We start from the raw sequence: 24,494 nt of genomic DNA, 5'->3' as shown, positions 1-24,494 counted from the left end.
AGGGTGCTGTTCCTGTCTCCCTGCGCTTCCACAGTGTGACTACGTCTGTAAAAAGTGCGAAACATTGGGCTTCTCTGGTGGTGCAGTGGTTTAAGAATCCGCCTGCTAATGCAGGGGACCCAGGTTCGAGCCCTGGTCTGGTAAGATCCCACATGCCATGGAGCAACTAAGCCCGTGCGCCACCACTACTGAGGCTGCACTCTAGAGCCCGCGAGCCACAACGACTGAAGCCCGCGCGCCTAGAGCCCGTGCTCCGCAACGAGAAGCCACCACAATGAGAAGCCCACGCACCACAACAAAGAGTAGCCCCCACTCGCCACAACTTGAGAAAGCCCGCGTGTAGCAACAAAGACCCAACGTTGCCAATAAATTAATTAAATAAATTAATTTTTTTTTAACTGTGAAATATTCACAGCAAAGATGTAACAGGCAAACGTGGGGGCCACTCGGGACAAAGGGAGAAGTGAGCCCGTCTCTCCAGGAGCTGCAGCACTTCCGCCTCTTATCCTGGGACGGGTCTGTGAAATGCAAGGGAGCAACTGCTGGGACTGAGAAGTGAGACCCTGGACACGAGAGGAGATCCAGACAGAAAACACGAGAAGCAAAACCTCTCTCATCCTGAACTTCAAGGCAGTGATCAGCGTGACCTCGGGGTACAGCTCCTGGCTCCATCCACTACACGGGGATGTGAACCAGGACCGCCCACCGGCGGCCCTCAGGTGTCTTCTCTGTGCTCAGCTCTTCGGGGGCAAGGGCTCTCCGGGAGCACATATGCGCTCGGCACCCGGCGGGGCCACGCAGGGCAGCGGAACCTGACACACACACGCCCGCTGGGGGTGGGGAGACGAGTTTGGGCAAGAACGTGGCGCAGCTACAATGCGCACGTTGCTGACGGGAGCGCAGGGGGTGAGTCACCTCTAACACACGTTCACTGGTTGCGCCAACTAGTCTACTGCTCTCTACCGACCCAGAGCAGTGGAAACACCTGCCTGCAGGAAAGATACTCACAGCAGCTTTATTACAGAACCAACCCAAACGTCCGGCACAGGCAGGTGGACAAGCTGGGGTGGTTCGTGCCGTGGCAAGTTCCTTACCAATAAACAGAAATTAACCCCAGACACCCACTACACAGGCCCCCCAATCACTTTGCTGAGCGACAAACCAGGGCACATGCTCAAGGCCTCACGAGTGAGAACTGAGGATGGCACGGCTAGCGCCAACGACAGGACGGCAGGTGCCTGGAGGGGCTGCCTGGGGAGCGGGGGCACCGGCTGGAAGCCTCGTCGGTCTCACCCGGAACCATACGCCCAGAGTGGATGTGCTCATCACAGAAAACGTATGTCTCAATAATGCTGATTTTTAAAAGACCATAGATTGCAACCCACTGAATGAAACAGGAAACCACATCTACTGGTTTAAATGAATAGTCAAGGAGAAAAAGGAAAGCTCTTCTTTGGAGAATTCCAACCCATGAATATAAATGGAGCACAGACCCAGAAATCGCCGAGGATGTTAAACTGGGGTGATAGCTTCTCCCCAGGCAGGGATGTCGACTACCAAAGAAAAATGGAACTTACTGGGACAAAATTACCGAGACTAACACAGAAAAGGACTAGAAAACGTGAATAGCGCCAAAACCAGCAAAGACACTGAATTAATCATTTTAGCTGTTCCCACCCAGAAAAGCCAGGCATGGGGTTTCACTCGTGTGTTGCCCAATTTAGAGAAAACGTCACGAATCTTCCACAAGGTCCTTGGGGACTCTTCCCGATCAACTTCGGGGAGGCTATGTCACCCTGATGCACATGCAGGGTGCTGCTGCATAAACAACACCCCAGGGGGTTCAGAGGAAAGGACCAGACCCAGACCCCTGGGCCTGCAGGGCCTTGTGTGCGATGGTCTGTGGGAACCAAGCTACAGGGATGGCAGCGACCACTGGAAGCCAGAGACCGAGCCAGGCCTACCTCCTTTCCTCCTCCGACGGGCAGGGGCTCGCGGCCCAGGGTGCTGGTACACGGCTGTGCTCAGCCCAGCGGCCACGGCTTCGATGGTCTCATCCAGCAGAGGAGACATGAGGTACCTCGGGACGTGCTGCACAGCACGGGACGGCGCTGGTCAGGGGGCCGGAGCCGCCTCAGGCCCCTTGAGGGAGCCCCGAGGAGCCCCCTGAGCCCCCGGGAGGCTGGACGCCTCAGCCTGGCAGCAGCAGACATCAGGCAGGCTGCTGGGGGCTCCCCAAGGGCCCAGTGGGAAGTGGGGTCTGGGAAGGCCTCCCGAGGAGCAGGCCAGGCAAGGATGCAAAACAAGGAGGGCTTGCGGGCCTCAGAGTGGAGGGCGGAGGTGCCAGGAGGGACTGTGGGCATCTGTGGTGGGGTCCCGGGACCACGTTCCCCACGAAGTCCTCTCAGCTCCTCTCAGTTCAGTACTACGGCCTTGGCAGGTGACAGCTGCAAGGCAGGGGACCCCCGGCAGCTTCCACGATGCACCCATGGGCCGGGCCACCGACCACTGGCCGGACCCGACCGTCCAGCACCCTCAGGGCCAGCTCTCCACTGCTGCAGCTGCCTCAGGCCCACTTGGCTTTGTTCCCTGCACGTGGCCAGGATGCGAGGCCACCAGCACCCACCTGGATCCTCCTGGCTGTGGAGATCCGGTTCCGGTTCACCGTCGCTCGGACCCTCTCGCTCTGCCGTGTCCTGGCGATGGCCCGGGTCCTCCCCGCGTGTGGCTGAAGCCGGCTGGTGGTGGGCACTACATCGGCCAAGAGCAGGGAGACCTCCTCCTCGCTCACGGGACCTGCGTCTTGGAAGAAAACACCCTGGGCTGACATGCACTCCGCTGAGCCCTGGCCCTGGTAGGAGGGCTCCGGGAAACGGGGCACAGGGGGTGTCTCCCTGGAGCTTGGGCCCCTAGACCCCCATCAGCCAACCCCCCGTCTCCAGCCCGTGCCCCGCCCAAGGAGTACAATCGAAAGCCACCCCTGCTGGAGAGCCGGACGCGATCTCCCCAGGACGAGGTGCCGGCCCCACAGGAAGGGTCCGGGCCACCTGAGTGGGGGCAGAGTGTTACCCGCAGCAGGGGCGGCCCCGGGGGCAGCACATTCCGGACAGAACCACTCGTCCACTGGCACCTCCTGGAGAGGGGGGTCCAAACACTCCATGTGGTACCTAGGAAACGAGACGGTGTCCCCAGCCTCACTGTCCCAGCCAAGCGAGCCCTATGACAGGCCTCCCAACAGCACACCCTGCTGTGGATCTTGTGGCCCCCCAGGCCACGTGTGGAAGCCCTAACCCTGCAACGCGACGGCACCTGGAGACGGCCTGTGGGAGTGACGAAGGTTAAGTGAAGTCATGAGGGCGGGGCGCTGACCAGGGACACAGCGCCCCCTCCCCGACCGTGAGCTCTGCCGGGACTGACTTGGATGCCCCCACCCGAGGCCGCGGGGGAGGCCGCCTGCTCAGAGGCCTGTGCGCTTGGAGCTGCAGACACCTGTCTCCTCACTCTCCCACCGGCATTCTGGGTGGACGGACCCCCACCGCAGGCTTCTGGGCATCTCTGCCCTCCAAGGGGACCCTGATGGCCGCCAAACTCTCCCCGGGGGATGTACCATCTGGAGGGACAGAGCTAAGAGAGCGGCAGCTGGACCCTGACGGCGGCGGGGTGGCAGCCACCATCCTGGGAGGCCAGTCTCCGAGGAACTAACACCGTGCACGGCAGCGCCGCCCAACAGCGTCTGCTTTTCAGTTGCTTCTAACTAATCCTCAAGGGAAGCAGTTGGGGAGAAGCCACCGCTGGCATGGGCCGCCGGTGCCGGAACCCTCCAAACTCCATCTCAATGTCCCAGATGGCGCCGAGCCAGGTGGAAACCAGCGCTGAGCCCACACTCAACACCCGAGCCCAGGCTGCACTCAGCTTCGAAGCCGCGTGCTGCTCACAGCCCTGCCCTGCGTGAGGGTCCAAGACAGGCCCACAGGGTGAAGCTTGCCCCGACCCCATGGCTGGACCTCACCCGAGCAGCCCGGGGACAGACGGCGGGAGGCCGCTCCTCCTGGGACGCGGCAGGCTAGCACCAAGGACCGGGGAGCACCCAGAACCCCAACTAGGTTTCAGCCTGAGAAGATCCTCCAGGATATGGTCTCAGAACAACATCCAAGAACTGAGTGGTAGCTTCTCACAGAGTGTCCCCAGGATCGAGCGTGGTTCAACCCTGTTCGCCACCAAGCCCCAGGGCCTGGGAGAGGAGGCTGGCGGCGGTGACAGGCACCCCACCCAGCTACTCTGCACCCACTAATCCCTCCATGGAGGAGATGGCTGAGGGCTCAAACCCGGGAGAGCCCCATGATCGCCCAGCAGGACCGGCCTGCAGCGCTCACTTGAGCACAAGGATGACCTCCTCCCACCGGGAGAGCCACAGCCATGCGGCACAGAGAGGTCCTCCCTTGAGAATAAATACCGCTACATAAAACACAAATGGGGGAGCTCCCTGGTCGGGGAACTAAGATCCCAAAAGCCATGGAGCATGGCCAAAAAAAAAACCAAGGCAAAACCTCCCACAAATAATCTGTACCTTGCTTCATATAACAGTGAAAGAATCTGACGTATTCATGTATCTATAGACAGGCTTGTGATTTACTCATTTAAAAATGAGTAACAGGGCTTCCCTGGTGGCACAGTAGTTAAGAATCCGCCTGCCAATGCAGGGGACACGGGTTCGAGCCCTGGTCCAGGAAGATCCCACATGCCGCAGAGCAACTAGGCCCGTGCGCCACAACTGCTGAGCCTGTGCTCTAGAGCCCGCGAGCCACAACTGCTGAGCCTGTGCTCTAGAGCCCGCGAGCCACAACCACTGAAGCCTGTGTTCTAGAGCCTCTGCTCCGCCACAAGAGAAGCCACCTCGGTGAGAAGCCCGCACACTGCAACGAAGAGTAGCCCCCACTCGCCGCAACGAGAAAACTCACACACAGCAACGAAGAGTAGCCCCCACTCGCCGCAACTAGAGAAAACTCACACACAGCAACGAAGAGTAGCCCCTACTTGCCGCAACTAGAGAAAACTCACACACAGCAACGAAGACCCAACACAGCCAAAAATAAAAATAAATAAATTTATATTAAAAAAAATCAGTTGCATCTCCCATTATTAAAGGAAAATGAGTAACAGAGTGATCTTAGACTTGTAGAGTTGTGACTTTAGTTGAAAGATTTAACTGTAAGAAAATTTAGCTAATGGCAAATATTACCAGTGAGGATATTCAGAAGCATACGAATCACTATATTTTTTTTTATCAGTTTTAATGTTTTAGGTCTATCACAATTTTTATGTACTTGCTTTATCTGTTAAATTCAAGCACATAAAAAAAAGTAAGTTTACAGATATACTTTACGACAAAAAATATTTTTGATGAAGTTGCAAAAATCCCCAAAAGTCACTGTTAAAACTACTAAAATTGGGGCTTCCCTGGTGGCGCAGTGGTTGAGAGTCTGCCTGCCGATGCAGGGGACACGGGTTCGTGCCCCGGTCCGGGAAGATCCCACATGCCGTGGAGCGGCTGGGCCCGTGAGCCATGGCCGCTGAGCCTGTGCATCCGGAGCCTATGCTCCGCAACGGGAGAGGCCACAACAGTGACAGGCCCGTGTACCGCAAACAAACAAACAAACAAACAAAAAACCTACTAAAATTGAAACAATTTTTTTTTTGGCCACACCATGCGGCATGTGGGATCTTAGATCCCTGACTAGGGATTGAACCTGACCCCCTGCATTGTAAATGTGGAGTCTTAACCACTGGACCACCAGGGAACTCCCTGAAACAGAACCTGATATAAAGAATTAACATAATCAAGCATTGTAGGCTCAGACAAGGCAATCCCGAGGAAGAAGTGAGCTGGAGGTATCACCCTCCGTGACTTCAGACTATGCTACAAAGCTACTGTAATCGAAACAGTACAATACTGGCTCAAAAACAGACACACAGAACAATGAAACAGAAAAGAGAGCCCAGAAATAAACCTACACTTACATGGTCAATTAATCTACAACAAACAAAGGAGGCGAGAATATACAATTGAAGAAAGACAGTTTCTCCAATAAGTGGTGCTGGGAAAGCTGGACAGCTTCATGTAAAAGAATGAAATTAGGACACTTTCTCACACTATATACAACAATAAACTCAAAATGGATTAAAGACCTAAACGTAAGACTGGAAACTATAAAACTCCTAAAAGAAAACAATAACAGAACACTCTTTGACATAAATCACAGCAATATTTTTGGGGATCTGTCTCGCAAAGCAAAGGAAATAAAAGCAAAAATAAACAAATGGGACTTAAACTTTAAATCTTAACTTTTGCACAGCAAAGGAAACACTGACAAAACGAAAAGACTCCCTGAATGGAAGAAAATATTTGCAAATTACATGACCTACAAGGGATCAACATCTAAAATATATAAACAGCTCATACAACTCAATATCAAAAAAAGTGATTAAAACATGGGCAGAAGACAGCAGACATTTTTCCAAAGAAGACATACAGATGGCCAAAAGGCACATGAAAAGATGTTCAACATTGCTAATCATCAGAGAAATGCAAATCAAAACCACAATGAGACAACACGTCACACCTGTCTGAATGGCTTTCATCAAAAAGACCACAAGTAACAAATGTTGGCGAGGATGTGCAGAAAAGGAAGCTCTCTTGCACTGTTGGTGGAACTGTAAATTGGTGCAGCTGCCATGGAGAGCAGTATGGAGGTTCCTCAAGAAACTAAAAATAGAACTACCATATGATCCAGCACTTCCACTCCTGGGTACTTAACTAAAGAAAATGAAAACACTAATGCAAAAAGATACATGCACTCCAATGTTCACAGCAGCGTTAGTCACAAAAGCCAAGATATGGAAGTAACCCAAGTGCCCATGAACAGACAAATGCATAAAGAAGATGTGGTGTACACAAACACACACCCTCAGCCATAAAAAAGACTGCCATTCTGCCATTTGCAAAAACATGAATGGACCTGGAGAGCGTTACGCTTAGTGAAATAAGTCAAAAGAGAAAAACAAATACTCTATGTCATCACTTATATGTGGAACGTAGAAATGAAACAAACCACCGTATATAATAAAACAGAAGCAGACTCAGATATAGAGAACAAAGTAGTGGTTAACAGTCAGTAGAGGGGAGTCGGGGAGCAAGACAGGGGTACGGGATTAAGAGATACAAGCTATTCTGTATATAATAAGGTACAAGGATACACTGCACAGCACAGAGAAGTAGAGCCAATATTTTATAGTAACTTTAAATAGAGCATAACTGATAAAAATTTTGAATCACTGTGTTGTACACTTGAAACTAATATAAGTCTATAAACCAACTATACCTCAATTAAAAAAAATGCATGCTGTTCCACTCAATTTTGTTATGAACCTAAAATTGCTCTGAAAAATAAAATCTATTAAAAAAAAGAACTGTAGGCTCCATTTAAAAGCTTAAGGGGGGAACTCCCTGGCGGTCCAGTGGTTAGGACTCGGTGCTTTCACTGCTGAGGGCCCGGGTTCAATCCCTGTTCAGGGAACTAAGATCCCACAAGCCACGCAGCAAGGAAAGAAGGAAAAAAGGAAAAAAAAAAAGGGATAAAAGCTTAAGGGAAAATCGAGGCTTTGTGAGTGAAAGCTCCGACAGCCTCATCCAGGGCTCCCCAGCATCAAGGCCACTGGAAGGCACACAGGCTCGTCTGGCACAGGGAACCCAGGCCAAGAAGGCAAGGCTGGTGACGAGGGCCAGGCCAGGCCAAGGGGTGTGGCGGCCAGTACCAGGCCTCTCCTTCCCACCACGCATGGGCTCTCAGGCAGCATCCAGCTATCCCAGGCCCTTCCTTCTCAGGCCCCGAGCAGCCACCATCACTGGGGAAAAGGGTGCAGTCTGCGTGTGAGCAGCATTCTGAATGCTGCCACCCTCGCGGCCCCATGTCCCCACTCAGTCATGGAGTGTGACAGCAAGAGCCGTGAGCTGGACACACGGGTCTGCCGGACACCCAAGGCTCCGCTTCTGCCCTCCAGCTCCAGACTGACAACAGGCTAGAGGGGACCCGCTCAGACACGGCCAACTTCCGGGACTCCAAAGGGGCAAGGAGCACCAAGGTGAGGCAACCGTGTCACTGAACACGGATGCAGGCTGAGACTGGCGAGAAAGGAGGGAGGAACACATTCTCAGCTGCATGAGCCCCGAGGGTGGGGCTCGGAGGCAGGTGGGAGATGCTGTCAGGCCCGGGGAGGGTGACCTGCTGTCTCAGTGCAGGGAGATGGCAGGTAGTGGGCCCTGGTGGGCAGCCCAGGCAGTGTCTGCACTGGGACAAGCGCAGGCCCCACAGGTGCCCGTCCTCCAGGGCTTGTGCTGCTCCAGGACAAGGAAAGGGCCTGACGAGAAGCAGGGGACTCAATGGTTTGAGGAATGACAATGAAAGGGGATCCACGGACACGGGGGTGGCTGGCAGCATGGCTGGAAGCACGTCCCACTGTCCTGCCGTGTGAGGCTGCCCCAGCCCCTGGCCTCGCACAAAGGGTGGGTCCCGCTCGTGTCCACCCCCGGCCCAGCCAGCCCACACCCCCATTTCTTGCCTCTCCCCCTCGTCCTGAGATACTAGGTACATCTCTGCAAGCGGCCTCAGGATATCGTCTGGAAACAGGTGGAGGATATACAAAGCGATGCGGGGTTGGGGGGGACGAAGCACGCGGAGCCCAGGACGCAGGGGTGCAGACAACCCTCGGGGGGCAGGTGGCGCCGAGCACGAACACAGCGGGGCAGGCTCCTCTAGCAGGTCAACAAGACCAGCTCTGAGCCGAGCTCAGGGCGCCCGACGGGAGGGACTCACCCAGCGTCGCAGCCGTCACAGAGCAGCAGACGGTCCTCCCGGTCGCTCCTGCCGCACACCCCACAGAAGGTCGGGTCTTCATCCTCATCCTCCCCAAGCCTGGCGCTCTCCACTGGGATCTGGGGACAGGAGAGCATGCTCAGCACATGGCAAGCGGGACCCAAATCCCGGAGCCGTTTATATCACGGTTTGCAGTGGACCCAGAGCAGATTCACATGGGCTCCATGGGCCCAGAGGTTCTGAATTAACACGCACCAGTGACTTTTGTTTTCTAACCGTCTCAGGGTAGTTAGCCCTAAGAAAAAAAATGATTCAACAGGGCTTCCCTGGTGGCACAGTAGTTGAGAGTCCGCCTGTCGATGCAGGGGACACGGGTTCGTGCCCCGGTCCGGGAAGATCCCACATGCCGCGGAGCGGCTGGGCCCGTGATCCATGGCCACTGAGCCTGCACGTCCGGAGCCTGTGCTCCGCACGGGGAGAGGCCACAACAGTGAGAGGCCCGCGTACCGCAAAAAAAAAAAAAAAAAAAAGATTCAACAGAAAAAGTCTGACCCACGGAAGGGCCCCAGAGAGGAGTGACAGGCGAGACAGCCAAACATGAGGGCTTTGCTGCACGAACCACACGGGTGGAGAACAGAGAAGCGCCGGGCTCTCGTCCCCTGAGAACTGTCCCAGGACCAAGCAAAGACACAGAAACGTGACTGCCAAAGAATGACACTCAAACATGTGCTGCCCCATGACGATCACAGCTATTCCTCATCGCTGCCGCCAGCCCGAGCCACCTCCACAGGCTGCTTCGGCCTCCTGCGCGCGAGCCGCACCGAGAAACAGCCTCTGCAGCTCACTTCCCCATGGGTGACACGCTTGAGCCACACTCTCTGCCTCTGTTCCTGCACCAGCCAGGGACTCGGGACCCTCCCGCGGCCTCCTGGACTCTGTGCTGGCTCTCAGCCGCTCTCGGATCTCCTCCAACTGGACCTGCCGGCGTGTAAGTGGGCCCTCTGCCCACCTCCCCTTCCCACACAGGAGGCGCTCGGGGCCAAGCACTCAAGAGGCAGGCACTCAAGGAAACAGAGCTTGCCTGCGGGGAAACTGCCAGTGCTCCCCAGAGACCTCCAGGCAGAAGAGCAGAGCAGGCCACAGGAGGCTCCACCAGCAGGACGGGACGGGAGCTGCTGGCCCCGGCAAAGACTCCAGGAGAAGTCTGCTCCCCCAGAGCCGGAGGCCTCGCACATCCCTGGCTCCGCAAATAAAAAGGCACATCTGCGGCTATAAGACTCGCTGAGAAGATGTAAGGCAAGTCTCTACGAGTCTTTCTTTTTCTTCTTTTTGGCCGAGCCATGCGGCTTGCAGGAACTTCCCCGACCAGGGACTGAACCCAGGCCATGGCAGTGAAAGCGAGGAAGCCTAACCACGAGGCCACCAGGGAACTCCCTCAACGAGTCTTTCTAATGCTGCTCTTCAACAGAAGAAGACGTATGGAGGTCTCCCAGTCCCCAAACAGCAGGTGAGCAAAAGCACGCTTTTAAGAGCAAGGAAAACATCTTGTCCCCAGCCCTCATGCTCCTGCCATGCGCCTTCCGAAGTCTGGTCCCGAGAGAGCTGGCCCCTCTCCCAGGTCTGGGGTCCACACCCTGACCTTCCCTGCCTGCTGTGGCTGCCGTGGCTCAAGAGGAGAGAAAGCTCGGAGATGCAGAAAAGGCGTGTGGGAGTGGAGAGGAGGAAGTCTGGGAAACCGCTCCCACGCAGAGCCCAGGCTGGCCGGGCACACGGCACCACCTCCAGCACCGGGTTTCACGGTCATGGCCACAAAGGGCCTTTTAGTCGATTTCTAAAACACACGTAACCAATACTTCAGGAAAGCAACTTGCCTTTTGAAGGCATGTTTTCCCATGAGATGGGGACCAATGTAATACACAAAAGGGGGCGCCTACACTTACCTTCTTCAAGATTTTACCGCCAAATTGAGCTCGAATACAAATACATTTAAATATAGTTCGATCAACTGGACAGGAATTGGCATTCTGCAAGAAAGAAAAATCATACTGCAACCTTATAAAATCACTTTCACTATTAATACCATCTGAAACTAATTTCATTTAGAAGTCAAGACTTCCTTTTACATTAAAAATCTAATTTACAGAATGCCTGCGTAGGCTAGGCCCTGTGCTAGGCGGCTGGGGATACAGCAGTGAAGAAAGACAGAAATCAAATCCCTGCCATGTGGAGCGGCTCTCTTGGAGGGCCAGTCAGTGCTAAGAAGACAAGAGGAGGGCAAGGGGTGGGCGGGACAGCTGGGTTACTGGCCAGCAAGCAGGGGGCGGAGGAGAAGAGGCCGGGTGCTTGAGGCGATGCCGTTACTGTCACCCTCGCTGGGTAAGGGCAGGCGCAGTGCGGCGAGACCTGCCGCCTTCCCGGGGTCCGAGTTGGTGAGGGTGGGAATAGAAAAGAAGCAGGCAGGGGCGCTGGTCCTCGAGGACGGTGAAAGGCACGGGGCTGCAGGCCACGCGTCCTTGGACTCATTACTTCTTTGAGGTTTTTCACAAAGTTCAGAAAGTAGGGAGGGGGCAGTGCTTCTAAAGCTCACCCTGCAACACTGCACCATCTGGTGAATCCCATGCGCTTTTATTGCTAATCACACGACTCAGGCTTTCCTGGGTCTATGAGATGACCCCTCAGCACGTGAGCACCGGCCAACTCGGCCTGAGCAGGCTGCCCCTGAGCCACTCAGGATTTCTGGTTCCCGAGGGGCACTGGCCCATAAACAACCCTCCTGAGCCAGCGCTCCACAAGCATATCACCCCACAGTGAGCTTCACCGACCACCCCGAAGGCCTAGAGCTCGAACGAAGCAGAGATCAAGCTCAGATGCCACCCGGGGCTCCAACTCCTGCTGTAGAGCAGAGACCCAGACCCTTGAGAGGCTGGCCACAGGCTGGGTCACACACACAGAGAGGACAGCCCGAAGGGAGGAAGTGCCCGAAGAGAAGCCACGCACCTTGGACCACTCCACGATGCAATCGAGGCAGAAGTAGTGGGCACAGTTCTCAGGTGTCCCCACAGCCTGGTCCCTGAAAGCATTAAGACAGATCGGGCAGCTCTCCGAATCATCGTCAGAGTTAAATGCACCGCTGGCTTCCAGTGCCCCCCGAGTAGCCACTGCTGCTGCTAACGTGTCCACATCGTCGCCGTCTTCTTCGGAATCCTCGGAACCTTGACAAAGAGGCAATGTTACAAGTCCACAAACCGGAGTACAGGAGGCATGCAGGCCGCAGCCGCACTCGGGTGAGCAGGGTCCCGAATCCCACACACGAGGGACAGACCCACTCCTGCAGCCTCACCAGGACAGATGTCACCGGGCATTTTAACCCGAAGCTGCTCCCAAGCTCAGGGGACACCAGCCCCGCCCCCCCAACTTGGAGCCGAATCAGAACCCTCATGAGGCACGTAGCCTCCAGGGGCCAGCCCGCCTCTCGGCTCAGCGCAGCGGCCTCCAGAGGGCACCACGTGCCATCAACACCCTTCTCAAAACAGTGTCAGTGAGCCACGGCCCTCAGGGAAGGCCTCTCCTACAGGTCTTTCATTTTTCTTGCTTCGGGGATTAGAGAGCATAAATTCCTAACCCAGCAAGCTGGCCACAACAGTCCTGATCAATTTCTGAAAGCTTCTGAGGCTGGGGTTAGGCCAGCACAAAAAAGAAAGAAGACACTTTCAGTTCACCAAGGCAGAGTCAACATGTGCATTAGTTTTCTCTCCCCACTCAACTCCACTGAAATAACGCTACTTCACATGGACAGGAGAAGCAGGCTAGGGGTGTGGCAGGCAGGGTTCTTACACGCCCCCGAGACCCTGCTGTCGCAAGGCAGAGGGAAACTAGAACACAACCAAATGAGCTCTTTAAAAGCAGTTTTCTCTGGCTGGTTGTAGAGCGTTGCGGCCTATCCACTGAGGGGTGGCTCCCAGGAGCTGAGTGACGACGGCCTCCCCTGGCAGCCGGCCAGAGACAGGACTGGAGCCCCATGCCCGCAGGGATCTGAAATCTGCTGACACACCGTGACCTTGGGGAGCACCCTGAGCCTCAGATGGGAACGGCAGCCCTGTGACCCCTTGATGTCAGTTGGGTGAGACCCAAGCAGAGGACCGGCCACCAGTGTCTGGACTACAGACCCATGGAACCACTGAGACACTGAGCACGCGGTTCTCAGCCACTGTGTTCGTGCCAATCTGTTACAAACCAAGAGAAAACTAACAAAACTGGTGTCCACAAAATCTTGGAGACTGACTTTGCTCAGCTTCCTGCCTGGCTAAGGGCAAGGAGGCAGCAGCAGGCGGAGGCTGGAGGATCTGGTTCTTCCTCCGGAACTCCAGAAGGCTCAGAAACTGAAGGGAAGGCAGAGAGCTGGCCATCTGAGGGCCACCTGACCCCTCTGGAGTGTCCCACCCACGGGGGATGCCTTTGAAGTGCCTGAGGGGCAGCGACCACCAACGGAGAGGCGGCTAAAGACACAGGCAGGTGCCAAGACCCTGGGCCACCCGCCTCCCCACCCCGTCTCAGGGGCTGCCGGACCAGGCCCCAACCAGACGAAGGACCAGGCCAAGGGAGGTGCAGACATGGGTGCCAGCCCGACGTGGCAGCTGGCGGCACAGCACGCCTGGGAACCCAGCGCAGGTGAGGGCACGGCTCACATGAGGAGGGCAGGACCACACTGGAAAGAGCTGGGAGCGAACCGAGATGAGGCCGAGCAGGGAGGGGCTGCGAGCTGAGCAGACCAGGACACGTGGGCACTGCCTGGAGAGCGGGCTGAGGCAGCAGGTCAGAGTCCCAAGTCCTCATGTTTCATTCTAAGACTTGAACAGATAATACGTATCTAAAGTTGAAAACTGAGCAAACAGCGACACAAGCAAGTGACTTTCAGGAATCAACACTAGCGCAGGAAAAGCAAAAAGATGAGTAGAAAGAGCTGCTGAGGGAAGGGGGACGTGGCAAATACCAGGCCCGTAAGGATGCAGGTAACTCCCTTTGAAGACACTACCTCTGAGACCTCTTAAATTCTCACCAGCCACAGAGATGTGCTCCTTGCCTGTGAGTTTCACTGACTGGCGCGGAAAACTAGGGGTGTCCGGTGGAGTTTTACTGCCCATCAGCTATGGCCGTGGCCTCCAGGTGCCTGCCCGCCACTGGGCACCTCCTCACCACCCGCGGGCCTGCTGGGCACTGGGCTCTACGCCAGATGTCCCTGCACGGCACTCCCCACCAGCCCATGTCCCCCCATTACCCAGCTAACCCTCCTGTCCTTCAGATCACAGCTTAGATGTGTCTTTCTGGAAGCTTCTCCTCACCAGCCCAGGCCCACAGGGGCTGAGGCCTCCCCATCCCCAGTACGTCCCCGTAAACACACTCTTGGCATCTATCACCTGACCTAACTGCTCCTTTACTCCGCTGTCTCTGCTGCTAGGCAGTTAGCTTGGGCAGAGAGCCCCGGCTGGGCTCCTGCCCACCCTCCAGCCTGCAGCCCCCGTCCTCTGGCCTCCAGTAGAGGCTCAAACCTCTGCTCGAGGGATGAAGTGACAAAGACCTGATGTCCTCTGCCTCCAGCCCGGTCAAGGCCACATGCCTGTGCCCAAGCCCCAAGCCCATCTGCAGAAACAAGCGAAGAGCCACAACGTGACCTGCAAACTCAGCACAGAACTTCACGTGCCTGCACAGAAATCAAAATCTAACTCTGGAAGAATATGTCACCAACACACGCGCGGCAGCAAACTCACACTGATGTGCTGTGTCAGTGCTCTTCCTTCACAAGCACTGTCCCACACATGAGGGGTTACCTTTCTGGAACATTCTAACATTCATAAACACAGGAGTCCAAGGACTGTAATAAAAAGACTAGGCAGATGCTTCAGGACCACACACGTCCTGAGTGGACGGCTGTTGTCAGAAGGAAAAGAGCCGTAAGCCAAGCTTCCAAAGCCCGGTGCCACGTGGGGAGGGGGCTGAGCTCACCTCCCTCTGAGGGGCTGGCACAGGGCAGTCCAGCCTGGGGAGCCCACAGGACACGTACCAGCCAGAGTGCCCGGGAAGGCCAGGGAAGGAGGTACCGTGAGGTCCTCAGGCGGCACTATCTCCCCTTGAAGCAAAGCTCCCTGCGCAGGAGTTCAGAGGCACAAACATCAAGCAATGTAAGCACCCTGGGAATTTCTTAATAAAGTCATTCCGTGCATCTACCAGTTCTCTCAGGGGCTCCATCAAGAGCGAGAGAAAGAGCCACAGGAGGCACCGCCATCCTGCCCAGGCGGTCCCTGGTCAGGTGGTCCTAGGTCCCGGCAAACCTCGGCTCATGCTACCCCTGCCCTGCAGCAGGGGCTGGGGGCCCGCTCTGCCCGCAGTCCAGTCCAGCTGCGTTCTCCCTGGCAACGCCCTTCGCACTGCTCCCTGTTCTCAGGCATTTTAACCTCCTGCCGCCACCAGGGAAGAGACCTATCCACTGTGCCATCAGCCCAACTACATCAAAGCAAGCCAGCTTCCCAGCTGAAGACGAGACCCACTGCAGGGGACTGCCAGACAAAGCTGCCGTGCTAGGGAGTCTCACCCCCAGTGTTCACAGCCCCAGGTGGCCAGCGCGGTTAAGACAGCAACTTCAACAAGGCCGTTTTATAACAGCAATCCCTGTCACGAGAGAGGGGACACGAGGGGCCGCTCGAACGTCAGTGTTCTCACCAGATCCGTCTTCCAGGTCCCCCTCCTCGTCCTCGCCGTCACTGTGCTCACTGCACGTGTCGTCCTCGGAGCCCCCACTGTGGGCATCGCTGCTTTCTTCTAGATGGACAGGTAAACACAGGCCCGGGGGGCAGCGTCACGGCTGAGGCAGGTTGGAAGATGCACAGAGGTGTTCAGAGGACATCTGCCCACAGGGTGCCCAGCGCTGCCCCCAGGGATGGGGCGGTGAGGCCGCATGGGGACGTGGGGAGGGAGAAGCAGCATCTTTTGCTCGATTTACATCTGTACTGATTGCATTAAAAATAAACACCAAACAACATGCCACTTGTGCACTTGAAGAGCAAAGCATGAACATTTGCTCCCCAGCTCCGTGTGGAAAGGCGGGAGGGCGGCTCACCAGCATCGCTGCTCAGGGCGGCAGGACGGAGTCTCGGGTGGCCATCGGGCCCCGGGCTTCGGTCCACAAGCTCGTCCAGGCTGTCGTCATCCATTGCTGGACATTGGAGTTCAGCTCTGAAAGAAACCAGGGTCAAGTAATTCCCCGCCGTCCCAAGCGTTACGTAAAGCTCCCTGCCGAGAGAGCGACAGTCACTCTCTACACGCCACATCCTGGTGACACGTGTCCACCCGTAGCACAGGAAATATAATACGCTCAAAACTGTGCATACAGGGCTTCCCTGGTGGCGCGGTGGTTGGGAGTCCGCCTGCCGATGCAGGGGACACGGGTTCGTGCCCCGGTCCAGGAAGATCCCACATGCCGCGGAGCGGCTGTGCTTGTGAGCCATGGCTGCTGAGCCTGCGCGTCCGGAGCCTGTGCTCCTCAATGGAAGAGGCCACAACAGTGAGAGGCCCGCGTACCGCAAAAAAAAAAAAAACAAAAACTGTGCATACACACAAAAAAGACTGGCTCCTATCTACAGAGCCACGTTCAAAGTCAGATCCCAATTTATAACGAACCTAACTGAGCCTCAGACTGGCCACCTTCTTGTTCAGTCAGGCACCTACCACACCTCAACACTCCCCAGGTACCCCGAGGCCAGGCTTGAAGGAAATGGCTTATCACAAGCTGAGGCAAAGCAGCGCTTTCAATGGGGGATGGTCACCAGAAGGCCCCGGTGCCAAGCAGGGCCCTCTCCCTGCACTCCCCTGGCACCTCCCTCTCAGCCCTGGCTGGCCAGCCCAGGCTCCGCGCACCTGACTATGGCTGGGAGGCCACAGGTACCAGCTGAGGTTCCTCTGACCTCGCCCCAGTGCATCCACAGGGCACCGCCAAGTCACCTGACTGCCCGGGAGCAGCACACGGCCACGAGGAGCAGAGGTCAGGTTCTGCCTCTTGGCTGCCATGTCCACCTGCTCTTGGGCTCCTGATCTCCAAGTGGGGATGCCTGTCGTGCCTACTCTGCAAGGCCACTGCCAGGATAACACAGAAGATCTAGACCAATGACCTCACAGACATAGTGGGACACAATTACCCTCCCACACCAGGGCCTCTGACTTTGGTCTCCAAATAAGGGTTCCTTTCCCATCAGTGCTACTCACTTCCCAAGTGACCCCGAGAGGAAACACCGCCCCCACCCAGGTGGCACAGTGCGCTTCCGACCAAGTCCAGTCTGCATGGTCAAAGGAAAGGGGTCACAGGAAAGACCGGAAGGCAGAGGGGCAAAGCAAGAACCAGGGGCAGGGGGTTAGGCTGACAGCAGCGTGCCCAGAAGCCAGGAAAGGCTCTCATTCCTGGATCCCACATGCAGGCTTCTCTCCCGTGGGCTGTGAGCCACACACTGTGTATTACACACGCATCACAGAAACAAGGGGATGGGCTGTCACTACCACCATTGTACAGATACTCCCAAAGAATGATCCCCTGTTGGGGCTGAGGCCAGGCTCAGACCCCGGAACGTCTCACTTCCCGTACAAAGCCCGATTCTGGGACCATGTTTTCTAAAATAGTGAGGGCATGTTAATGTCATGAAACTGCCAACTGCCATATGATGCTTCTACCTGGAAGTAGTCAACTGAAATTTTTAACCCCTGAAAGCCACCACCTTTCTTCTACCTAACATCCTAAGGTTAAGAAAATCAGCAACAGTCCCACTCAGCTTAAGGGTCTGCACCCCACTTCTTGGTAAGTCAGCAACACAGCAGGGACCTTCCCTGTCCTGTACCCACGTCCTGACCACGTCTTCTGCTGGAGACGCACAGACCATGGTGCCACTGTCCGTCCAAAGGGATGACACCTTTCCCCTGAGCATGACGGCTGCAGCCCATTGCAGGTGAGAAGCCCTATCACCCTCGGCTCTGGCTGTCATTCTGGGACACCTGCTCTCACACTTACCCTGCCCCTACTGTGTGCAGCACGCGTCCTGCCCTAGAGAAGCACAGCCTATGAGGGAGGTAAATACTCACACCCAGGAACCTACCGGGGAAAAAAAATCAGAAAATGTAACCCCCCAAGGAGACGACAGAGCACAGCCAGGGACAGTTCACACGCAAAAGGTCAAAAGCACAAACAAATAACCCCTGGCCTCTCCCTTGGTGACTGAGACCTAGGCCTGCCTGCCAGGGGCAGTGGCAGGGCCTGGCTCAGAGAGCTGTAAGAGGTCAGTGCGGCCACGGTGGGGTCTGGCTTGCCTGAGACACCAACTCCGGAATCAGGATGACTGACTCCCCGTGTCCCTGCACCTGTGGGGTTCAGTCCCGAGAGCCCTGTGCTTCTCCATCACAGCTGCGAGGAGAACCTCCAGGCCTCCCGACAGCCCTCCCTTCCTGCGTCATCAAACACAGTAACTTCTGGCAGCGGCCAGGGAAAACAGCCGGGTAGCCTCTGAAGGTGCTTTCCAGAGCAAGCGCTGTGCGACCACGGAAGAAGAGACCACCGTTAGCAACCCCCGGCCCCCCCTTCCTCTGTAAGGAACCCGGCACTCAGAACACTGTGCGAATGGGACCCTGGCTTAGCACCTACTGGCCCCACCAGCAGCCCCAGCTCAGACACGCCTGCCCAGATCCACCATCCCCACCTCTGCTCATATGTCCCAGACCAACGGCCAGGAAGCCTTTTCTGCAGGAAAGCCCACAGCCTCCCGGCTGCTGGCCACCTTCGGCAGTGCCGGCAGCCCTCTGTGGTGCTCCTGCTCAGCCTTCAGATTTAAGGGAACTAGGGGAAAAATTTAAACCAGAAAGAGTATTTCCCTCTCCTTTCAAATTCAGGGACTCAAAGCACCTGCGACCCCAACCATCACTAAGGAACCAAAAGACCTTCCGGTGTGGTCACGGGCAGCTACGCCAGGACCAGAACCTGACGGCCCAGCACCAGGCCCTGAGCAAGCCTGCCCGGTCCAACGTCTCACACGGGGCCAACTCTCAATTTTCATTCATCGTCTGCCACAGAGGCTACAAGACCTCGAAACTGTAAACTGCAACAGAAGTCAAAAAGCTAGAGCCCAGCAAGGTCTTGGCAGGGTTGAGACAGACACCAAGAGTCCACGCTGGGAGGTTGCTAAGAGAAGCAAAGCCAGGCTGGCCCTGTCACGGCCTTGCCACCAGCCTAGTGCAAAAAAAGGAACCAGCTCTTGTCATTCTGACTCAACATTCTTCTCCTAAGAAAAAATACCGAGTGGTCCAGGGAGAGGGAAGGTGTGCTATGTCCCAAGTCAAACCTCACTTCAGCCTCAGGTTCTGTCCAAGTGACCACTAGCCAAAATGTGGCTCACAGGCTGACTACCATCTTGCTGCTGCAGAAGCAAGATAAATATATAAACGCCAAAGTTGACAAGAATGTAAAACAATCCTCGTTACTAAAAAGAAAAAAAAAAAAAGCATGGGCCAGGAATCAGGGCTAGGGTTAACACAGGGCCCTGGCTCCGCACTCAGGAGCTGTGTGACGTTGTCAAGTTACTTAACCTCTCCGGGATCCAATCTATATATGTAAAACGGGAAGGCCAATACCTAGTCCCAAGAGACTGCTGTGAAGACTACGTGAGTTAAAGAACGGGAAACCATCCCGTCAACCAAACGGGCCTGTCGAAACACTGGCGAAACCAATGAAAGCAAAGACGACCAGGAGCTGAAAACGAGTTAGCAAAGGGTCACACTTCGCTCTAGGAAGGCACCCCCACGGAAACCCGCCTGCAAGCCCGGAGCCTCCCAGCCTCTGCGCGAGGCCTCCCGCGCCCGCAGGCGGTCACCGCCGCCCGCCAGCCCGGGGCCAGTGCGGCGCAGGCCTCGCACCGCTGGGCAGGCCGCAGACAAAGCGCGAGGCGCCCGGGGCGGCCCTCCGGCCGGGGCGCAACAGACACCCGGGAAGCTGCGGTCCAGCACGTACCCGGAACCTCGCGCCCCGCCGGCCGCTACCGGGCGCTCGCCGCCACTGCCGCAGCCGTCACCCGAGCAAGAACCACGACTAGGCCCGATCGCCGCCGCCGCCGCCGCCACAGCCACCGCCGCCGCGCGCTCCTCGACCCGGAAGTGCATGGAGCCGGCTTCCGGGGTCCTCCCACCCCGCCCGTTGGCGGGAACCACTGGGACCAGGGAGGGGAAGAAAGGCCTGAGGTGGAAGAGAGAGCCGCTCCCTGAGCTTGGGGATCTCGAGGCTTTGGAAACACTGTTTAACGCGTTATCACCGTCCAAGGCGACAAGGTGCTTGGAAGAACTTGAGGTGTCTAAGTTCCCGCCTTTGGGCTGTTCTGGGACTGCCCCCCCGTCGGGGAGCTGGTACAGTCCGACCCTCCGCCTGTCGCCCAGGGCGAATGGGAGCGGAAGCCTGGCACACCTAAGGTCCCGCCCCCAGCCAGGGTCCCGCCCCGCGCGATGGCCCCGCCCCCACCCCGGGTCCCGCTCCACGCGGCGCCCCCGCTCCACGCGGCGCCCCCGCCCCACGCGGCGCCCCACGCGGCGCCCCCGCCCCGCCCTCCCGCCACCCCCCTCCCATCCCTCAGACGCCAAGCGCGAGCTGCGGAGAGCCGGGATGGGGCGGCCTGGTGGCGCTTCAGGGACGAGCAGTTTTGTGCCGTCCGTTCACTCCGACCAAACACTGATGGGCCCTCTGCGCGGGCTCCGCCAGGCGCTGGGCACAGCGAGGACGATTCCCCAGTCCCGTGTCCCATCTTGTCCAGACAGTAAACAATGAACGCTGCGAATCACTGCGCCGCGTGGTGTGTGAGAAGCTGATTCGTGCTCTGATAAAAAGAGCAGAGTCCGGGGCTCCGGAGGCAGGAGGACTGGCCAGTGGTAGTTAGCGGGTGAGGATGGACCCGGCCGAGACGTGATGGCGGAGGGAGCAGCCGTGGGGAGAGCTCGGAGAAGCTTCCGGGACCACAGAAGGGAAGCCCGCGAAGTGGGTCCGGGCGGGGAGCGGCACGGGAGGGTCCTGAGCAGGGTGACAGGCGCTGGCTGATAGGATCCCCCGGGCGGCAGCGGGTGAACAGAATGGAGCAGCGGGGGCGGGCCCGGGGGACCAGTGGGAAGGCCTCTTTGGCCAACCCCCCTGCAGGGACCACCGTGGTGCCGGCTGGGGTGGGGCGGCGCAGGTGAGGGAAGGTAGATTCTGAAGACAGAACCGAGGGGGCGTTGTTGAGGAGTTGGATGTGAGATGCCAGGTAAAAGGGGAAACCAGGAAGGGTTCCTGGAAGCCAGGGGAAGAAGGCGCATCCAGGAGGACGCCTGTGTGGAGCGAGGTGGGAGTCACCGGTGACCCGGAGGATAGCAGCGCTGGGGGGCGGGGCAGCTGGAGGCGGTTTAACGAGAAGGCGAGCAGAGTGATGGCCGGCGAGCACCAAGCGGGAAACAAAAGTGGAGGCAGCTGGGAAGGAGCCCACCGAGAGAAGGTTGTTTTGTTTTTTCTGTTTATGAGAGGAGAAATAACCCGCGTGCTTACAGGATCCGGAAAGGACTTTGCAGAAAGGAAGAATGGATGGTGCCAGAGAGGTGAGGGACTCTGGAGGGAATCTTCTCTGTGGGCGTGTGTGTGTGTGTGTGTGTGTGTGTGTGTGTGTGTGTGTGTGGCGCTGGCACAGCATAGTACCTCTTGGGTGTCACCCAGGCCAGGTACCCAAACCGGGACAGCGTAAGTATGGATCTTGTGACCTCGGAAGAGTTTCTCAATCCCTCTGTGCCTCGTTGGCTATAAAATAGTGATGTGGAGGGCTGGATGGGTGGGGTCCAGCATGGTAAAAACCCTGCACCAGACACCTCCCCCTCCCTCTCAGCTTGGTCTCAGCAAGTGTCGGCCCTTCTGCACACACATGCCTACCTGCCAAAGACCACTAGATATGAGGACACCGCCCAGCAGAGGATCCCAAATCTGGGTGGGTGGGAGCACGCCACTAAAGCTCCTGGGAAGGAGTTGAACAAGCAGCTTGGAGCCCCCTTGGAGCGGGATCAGCCCCTCCCACCCTCATCTGCAGCAGCTCTTGGATCCTGCTGGAAGACTGTCATAATAAACACATGCAGGGCTTCCCTGGTGGCGCAGTGGTTAAGAATCTGCCCGCCAATGCAGGGGACACGGGTTCAAGCCCTGGTCTGGGAAGATCCCACATGCCGTGGAGCAACTAAGCCCATGCACCACAACTACTGAGCCCACGTGCCACAACTACTGAAGCCTGCACGCCTAGAGCCCGTGCTCCGCAACAAGAGAAGCCACCGCAATGAGAAGCCCGCACACCGCAAGGAAGAGTAACCCCCACTCGTCACAACTAGAGAAAGCCCGCGCCCAGCAACCAAGACCCAACGCAGCCAAAAACAAATAAATAAAAAAAAAAGAGAAAAAAAAAACCTGTACCTTGCAGCCCTCACTGGGCCCTGCCTGGTGCATGCTGGCACACCCTGCTCCTGCCCCTCGCAGGCCCAGGCAGGCCCAGACACAGGATGCATGCTCCTCTCTTCGTGTGCACAGGAGGGTGGAGCTGGACAGGGAGCTCCCTTGGTTCTGTCCAGCCCAGGTCAGCCCTGTCCCCTGCCATCAGTCCTGCACAAACACACAGGGCCAGAGCCAGGGAAAGGAGACAGGCAGGGCTGTGATCCCTGACAGAAAGGCAGGTGTATCAGTGTCCTAGGGCAGCCACAACAAATGACCACAGACTGGGGGGCTTAAAACCACAAATTTCTTCTCTCACAGTCCAGGAGGCCAGAAGTCCAAAATCTAGGTTGACAGCTGCACTTTCTCTGAAATCTGTAGAGGGAATCCTTTGTTTCCGCTTCTGGTTTTTGGTCCTTCAGTCTTCCGTGGCTTATGGCAGCATCACCCCAATCTCTGCCTCGGTCTTCATATGTATGGCCTTCCTCCCTGTGTGTCTGTACCTTTCTTAAAAGCACACTTGTCTTTGGATTTAGGACCCACTCAGATAATACAGGATGACCTCATCAAGCTGCAAAGACCCTTTTTCCAAGTAAGGTAACATTCACAGGGTCTAGGCATTTGGATATAACATCTTTTTGAGGGACCACCATTCATTACACTTCAGAGGGTGATAAAGGGTGCATTTGGAACCAGCAGGACTGAGGGGGCACTGCTGGAGGTCGTTCCAGCACGGCAAGGCAGGAACTGGGAGTCACCCTGACTTCTGGCCTGTCCCTGTCCCCGAATTCCAGACTTCTCCCCTCCAAACCTCTGCCTGTCTGCCCGCTCCCAATCACACCCAGCGCTGAAGGTGCAGGCCCTGCCCACAGGGGGCCACACCCAACACCCTGCACTTGAACTTCTATACTCAGGCTTCATGCTCCTGAGGTCCCAGGCAGGGTCAGATGCCTCCCTGGAGGCCCACACTTAGCCACCTGGGCAACAGTTTTGAAGGAAGAAATGAAATGACCAAGATGGTGGGAAGGGTGCAGGAGGGGCCCACACTGGTTTTGTGGCAACTGGTGGGCTCCGGGGGGGACAAGGAGTGGGGTAGTGAGCTGGGGGGCAGGGGGGCTGCAGGAGAGCAGCCGGGGTGGCTGATGCTGAGGAGGTACTGTCCCTGGGCCGAGTCGGGAGCAGAGGGGCCCTTTGTACCCGCCTGGAGCCGGGAGAACGGGGTCCTCCAGGGAGGGCCAGGCTCTGAGGCAGGTGCCAGAGACCCTGGTTGACTTGAGGGAGGTGGGCAAACGGGGGAGTTCTTGCTTACTTTGGAGGGGACACAAGGGTCTTAGGAGGACCTTAACCCTAACCCTAACTCTCCAGACTGGATGGTGGAGAACAGAAGGGGCTCGGGCAGGTCTCTGCCTGATTAGGGATCCAGATGACCCATGATTCTGCCTCAGGGAGGCTGCGAGGGGAGTGTGAAGAGAAGGGGCCAGGGCCACGACTCCCCTGGCTGCCACCGTGGGGCTACACCAGGAATGGATGACTCCAGGTCTGAAACGCTCCGTTCCCTTGGTTTCCACATTTTCAATGCCCGGACAGGACAGGGAAGAGGACGGGGGCAAGCTGCCGAGGGCCCTGCGCCCTGTGCCGTGGCCCCTCCGGACAGGAGTGACCAGGAGTCCCCAGGGCCGGCCCGCGGGCGCCGCGGGTCAAACCAGGCAGAAGCGGAGGCCCCTTAACGCCAGCCAGACCTCCCCGGAGTGGGTGCAGGAGGCGCGGCCAGTAGGTGGTCGCGAGGGCACGGGCCGGCTTACGTGTGCGGGAGCCCGGCCTACCCGGGGAGGGGCGCGGCTCGCGCGGGCTGGGGGTGCTGAAGCGCCCGGGCTGTTCCACCGCCGTGGCCGGCGTGGGTAGCGCCTCGGGTCGTACCACCCGCCCCGGCCGGCGGGGGAGCTGCCCCGGGCGCCAGGCGGCGACGCGGCGCCCGCAGGCCCCGCCCGGCAGGTGGCGGCCCCGCCCAGAGGCCGACGTGCGGAGAGGAACGCGCCGGCCGCGCCCGCGAGGCGCCGCGCGACGGTGGGCGTGGCGTCCCGTCCCCGGCTCGCACACAGTGGCTGCGGCGCGGCAGGGCGGGC

The 24,494-nt window shown here is 57.4% G+C and overlaps 1 protein-coding gene across 1 annotated transcript in view; it reads right to left on the bottom strand.

The window, feature by feature from the left end:
• The window catches only part of PHRF1 (PHD and ring finger domains 1), a 28,389-nt gene extending 8,393 nt beyond the window's left edge, over positions 1–19,996 (bottom strand). Inside the window, exons 1-9 of the mRNA XM_079708171.1 lie at positions 19,903–19,996; positions 15,982–16,097; positions 15,585–15,683; positions 11,868–12,082; positions 10,811–10,894; positions 8,871–8,989; positions 3,070–3,167; positions 2,627–2,802; positions 1,965–2,091 (exon numbers count right to left, since the gene is read on the bottom strand). Coding sequence (XP_079564297.1) covers positions 1,965–2,091; positions 2,627–2,802; positions 3,070–3,167; positions 8,871–8,989; positions 10,811–10,894; positions 11,868–12,082; positions 15,585–15,683; positions 15,982–16,075 — 1,012 coding nt within the window. The 5' untranslated portion in view covers positions 16,076–16,097; positions 19,903–19,996. The remainder of the gene's footprint in view (positions 1–1,964; positions 2,092–2,626; positions 2,803–3,069; positions 3,168–8,870; positions 8,990–10,810; positions 10,895–11,867; positions 12,083–15,584; positions 15,684–15,981; positions 16,098–19,902) is intronic.
• Positions 19,997–24,494: the final 4,498 nt, after the last annotated feature.

This window comes from Hyperoodon ampullatus, assembly GCF_949752795.1.
Source record: "Hyperoodon ampullatus genome assembly, chromosome: 7".
Taxonomy (NCBI): Eukaryota; Metazoa; Chordata; class Mammalia; order Artiodactyla; family Ziphiidae; genus Hyperoodon; species Hyperoodon ampullatus.
This window is presented reverse-complemented; position numbering and strand designations above follow the sequence as displayed.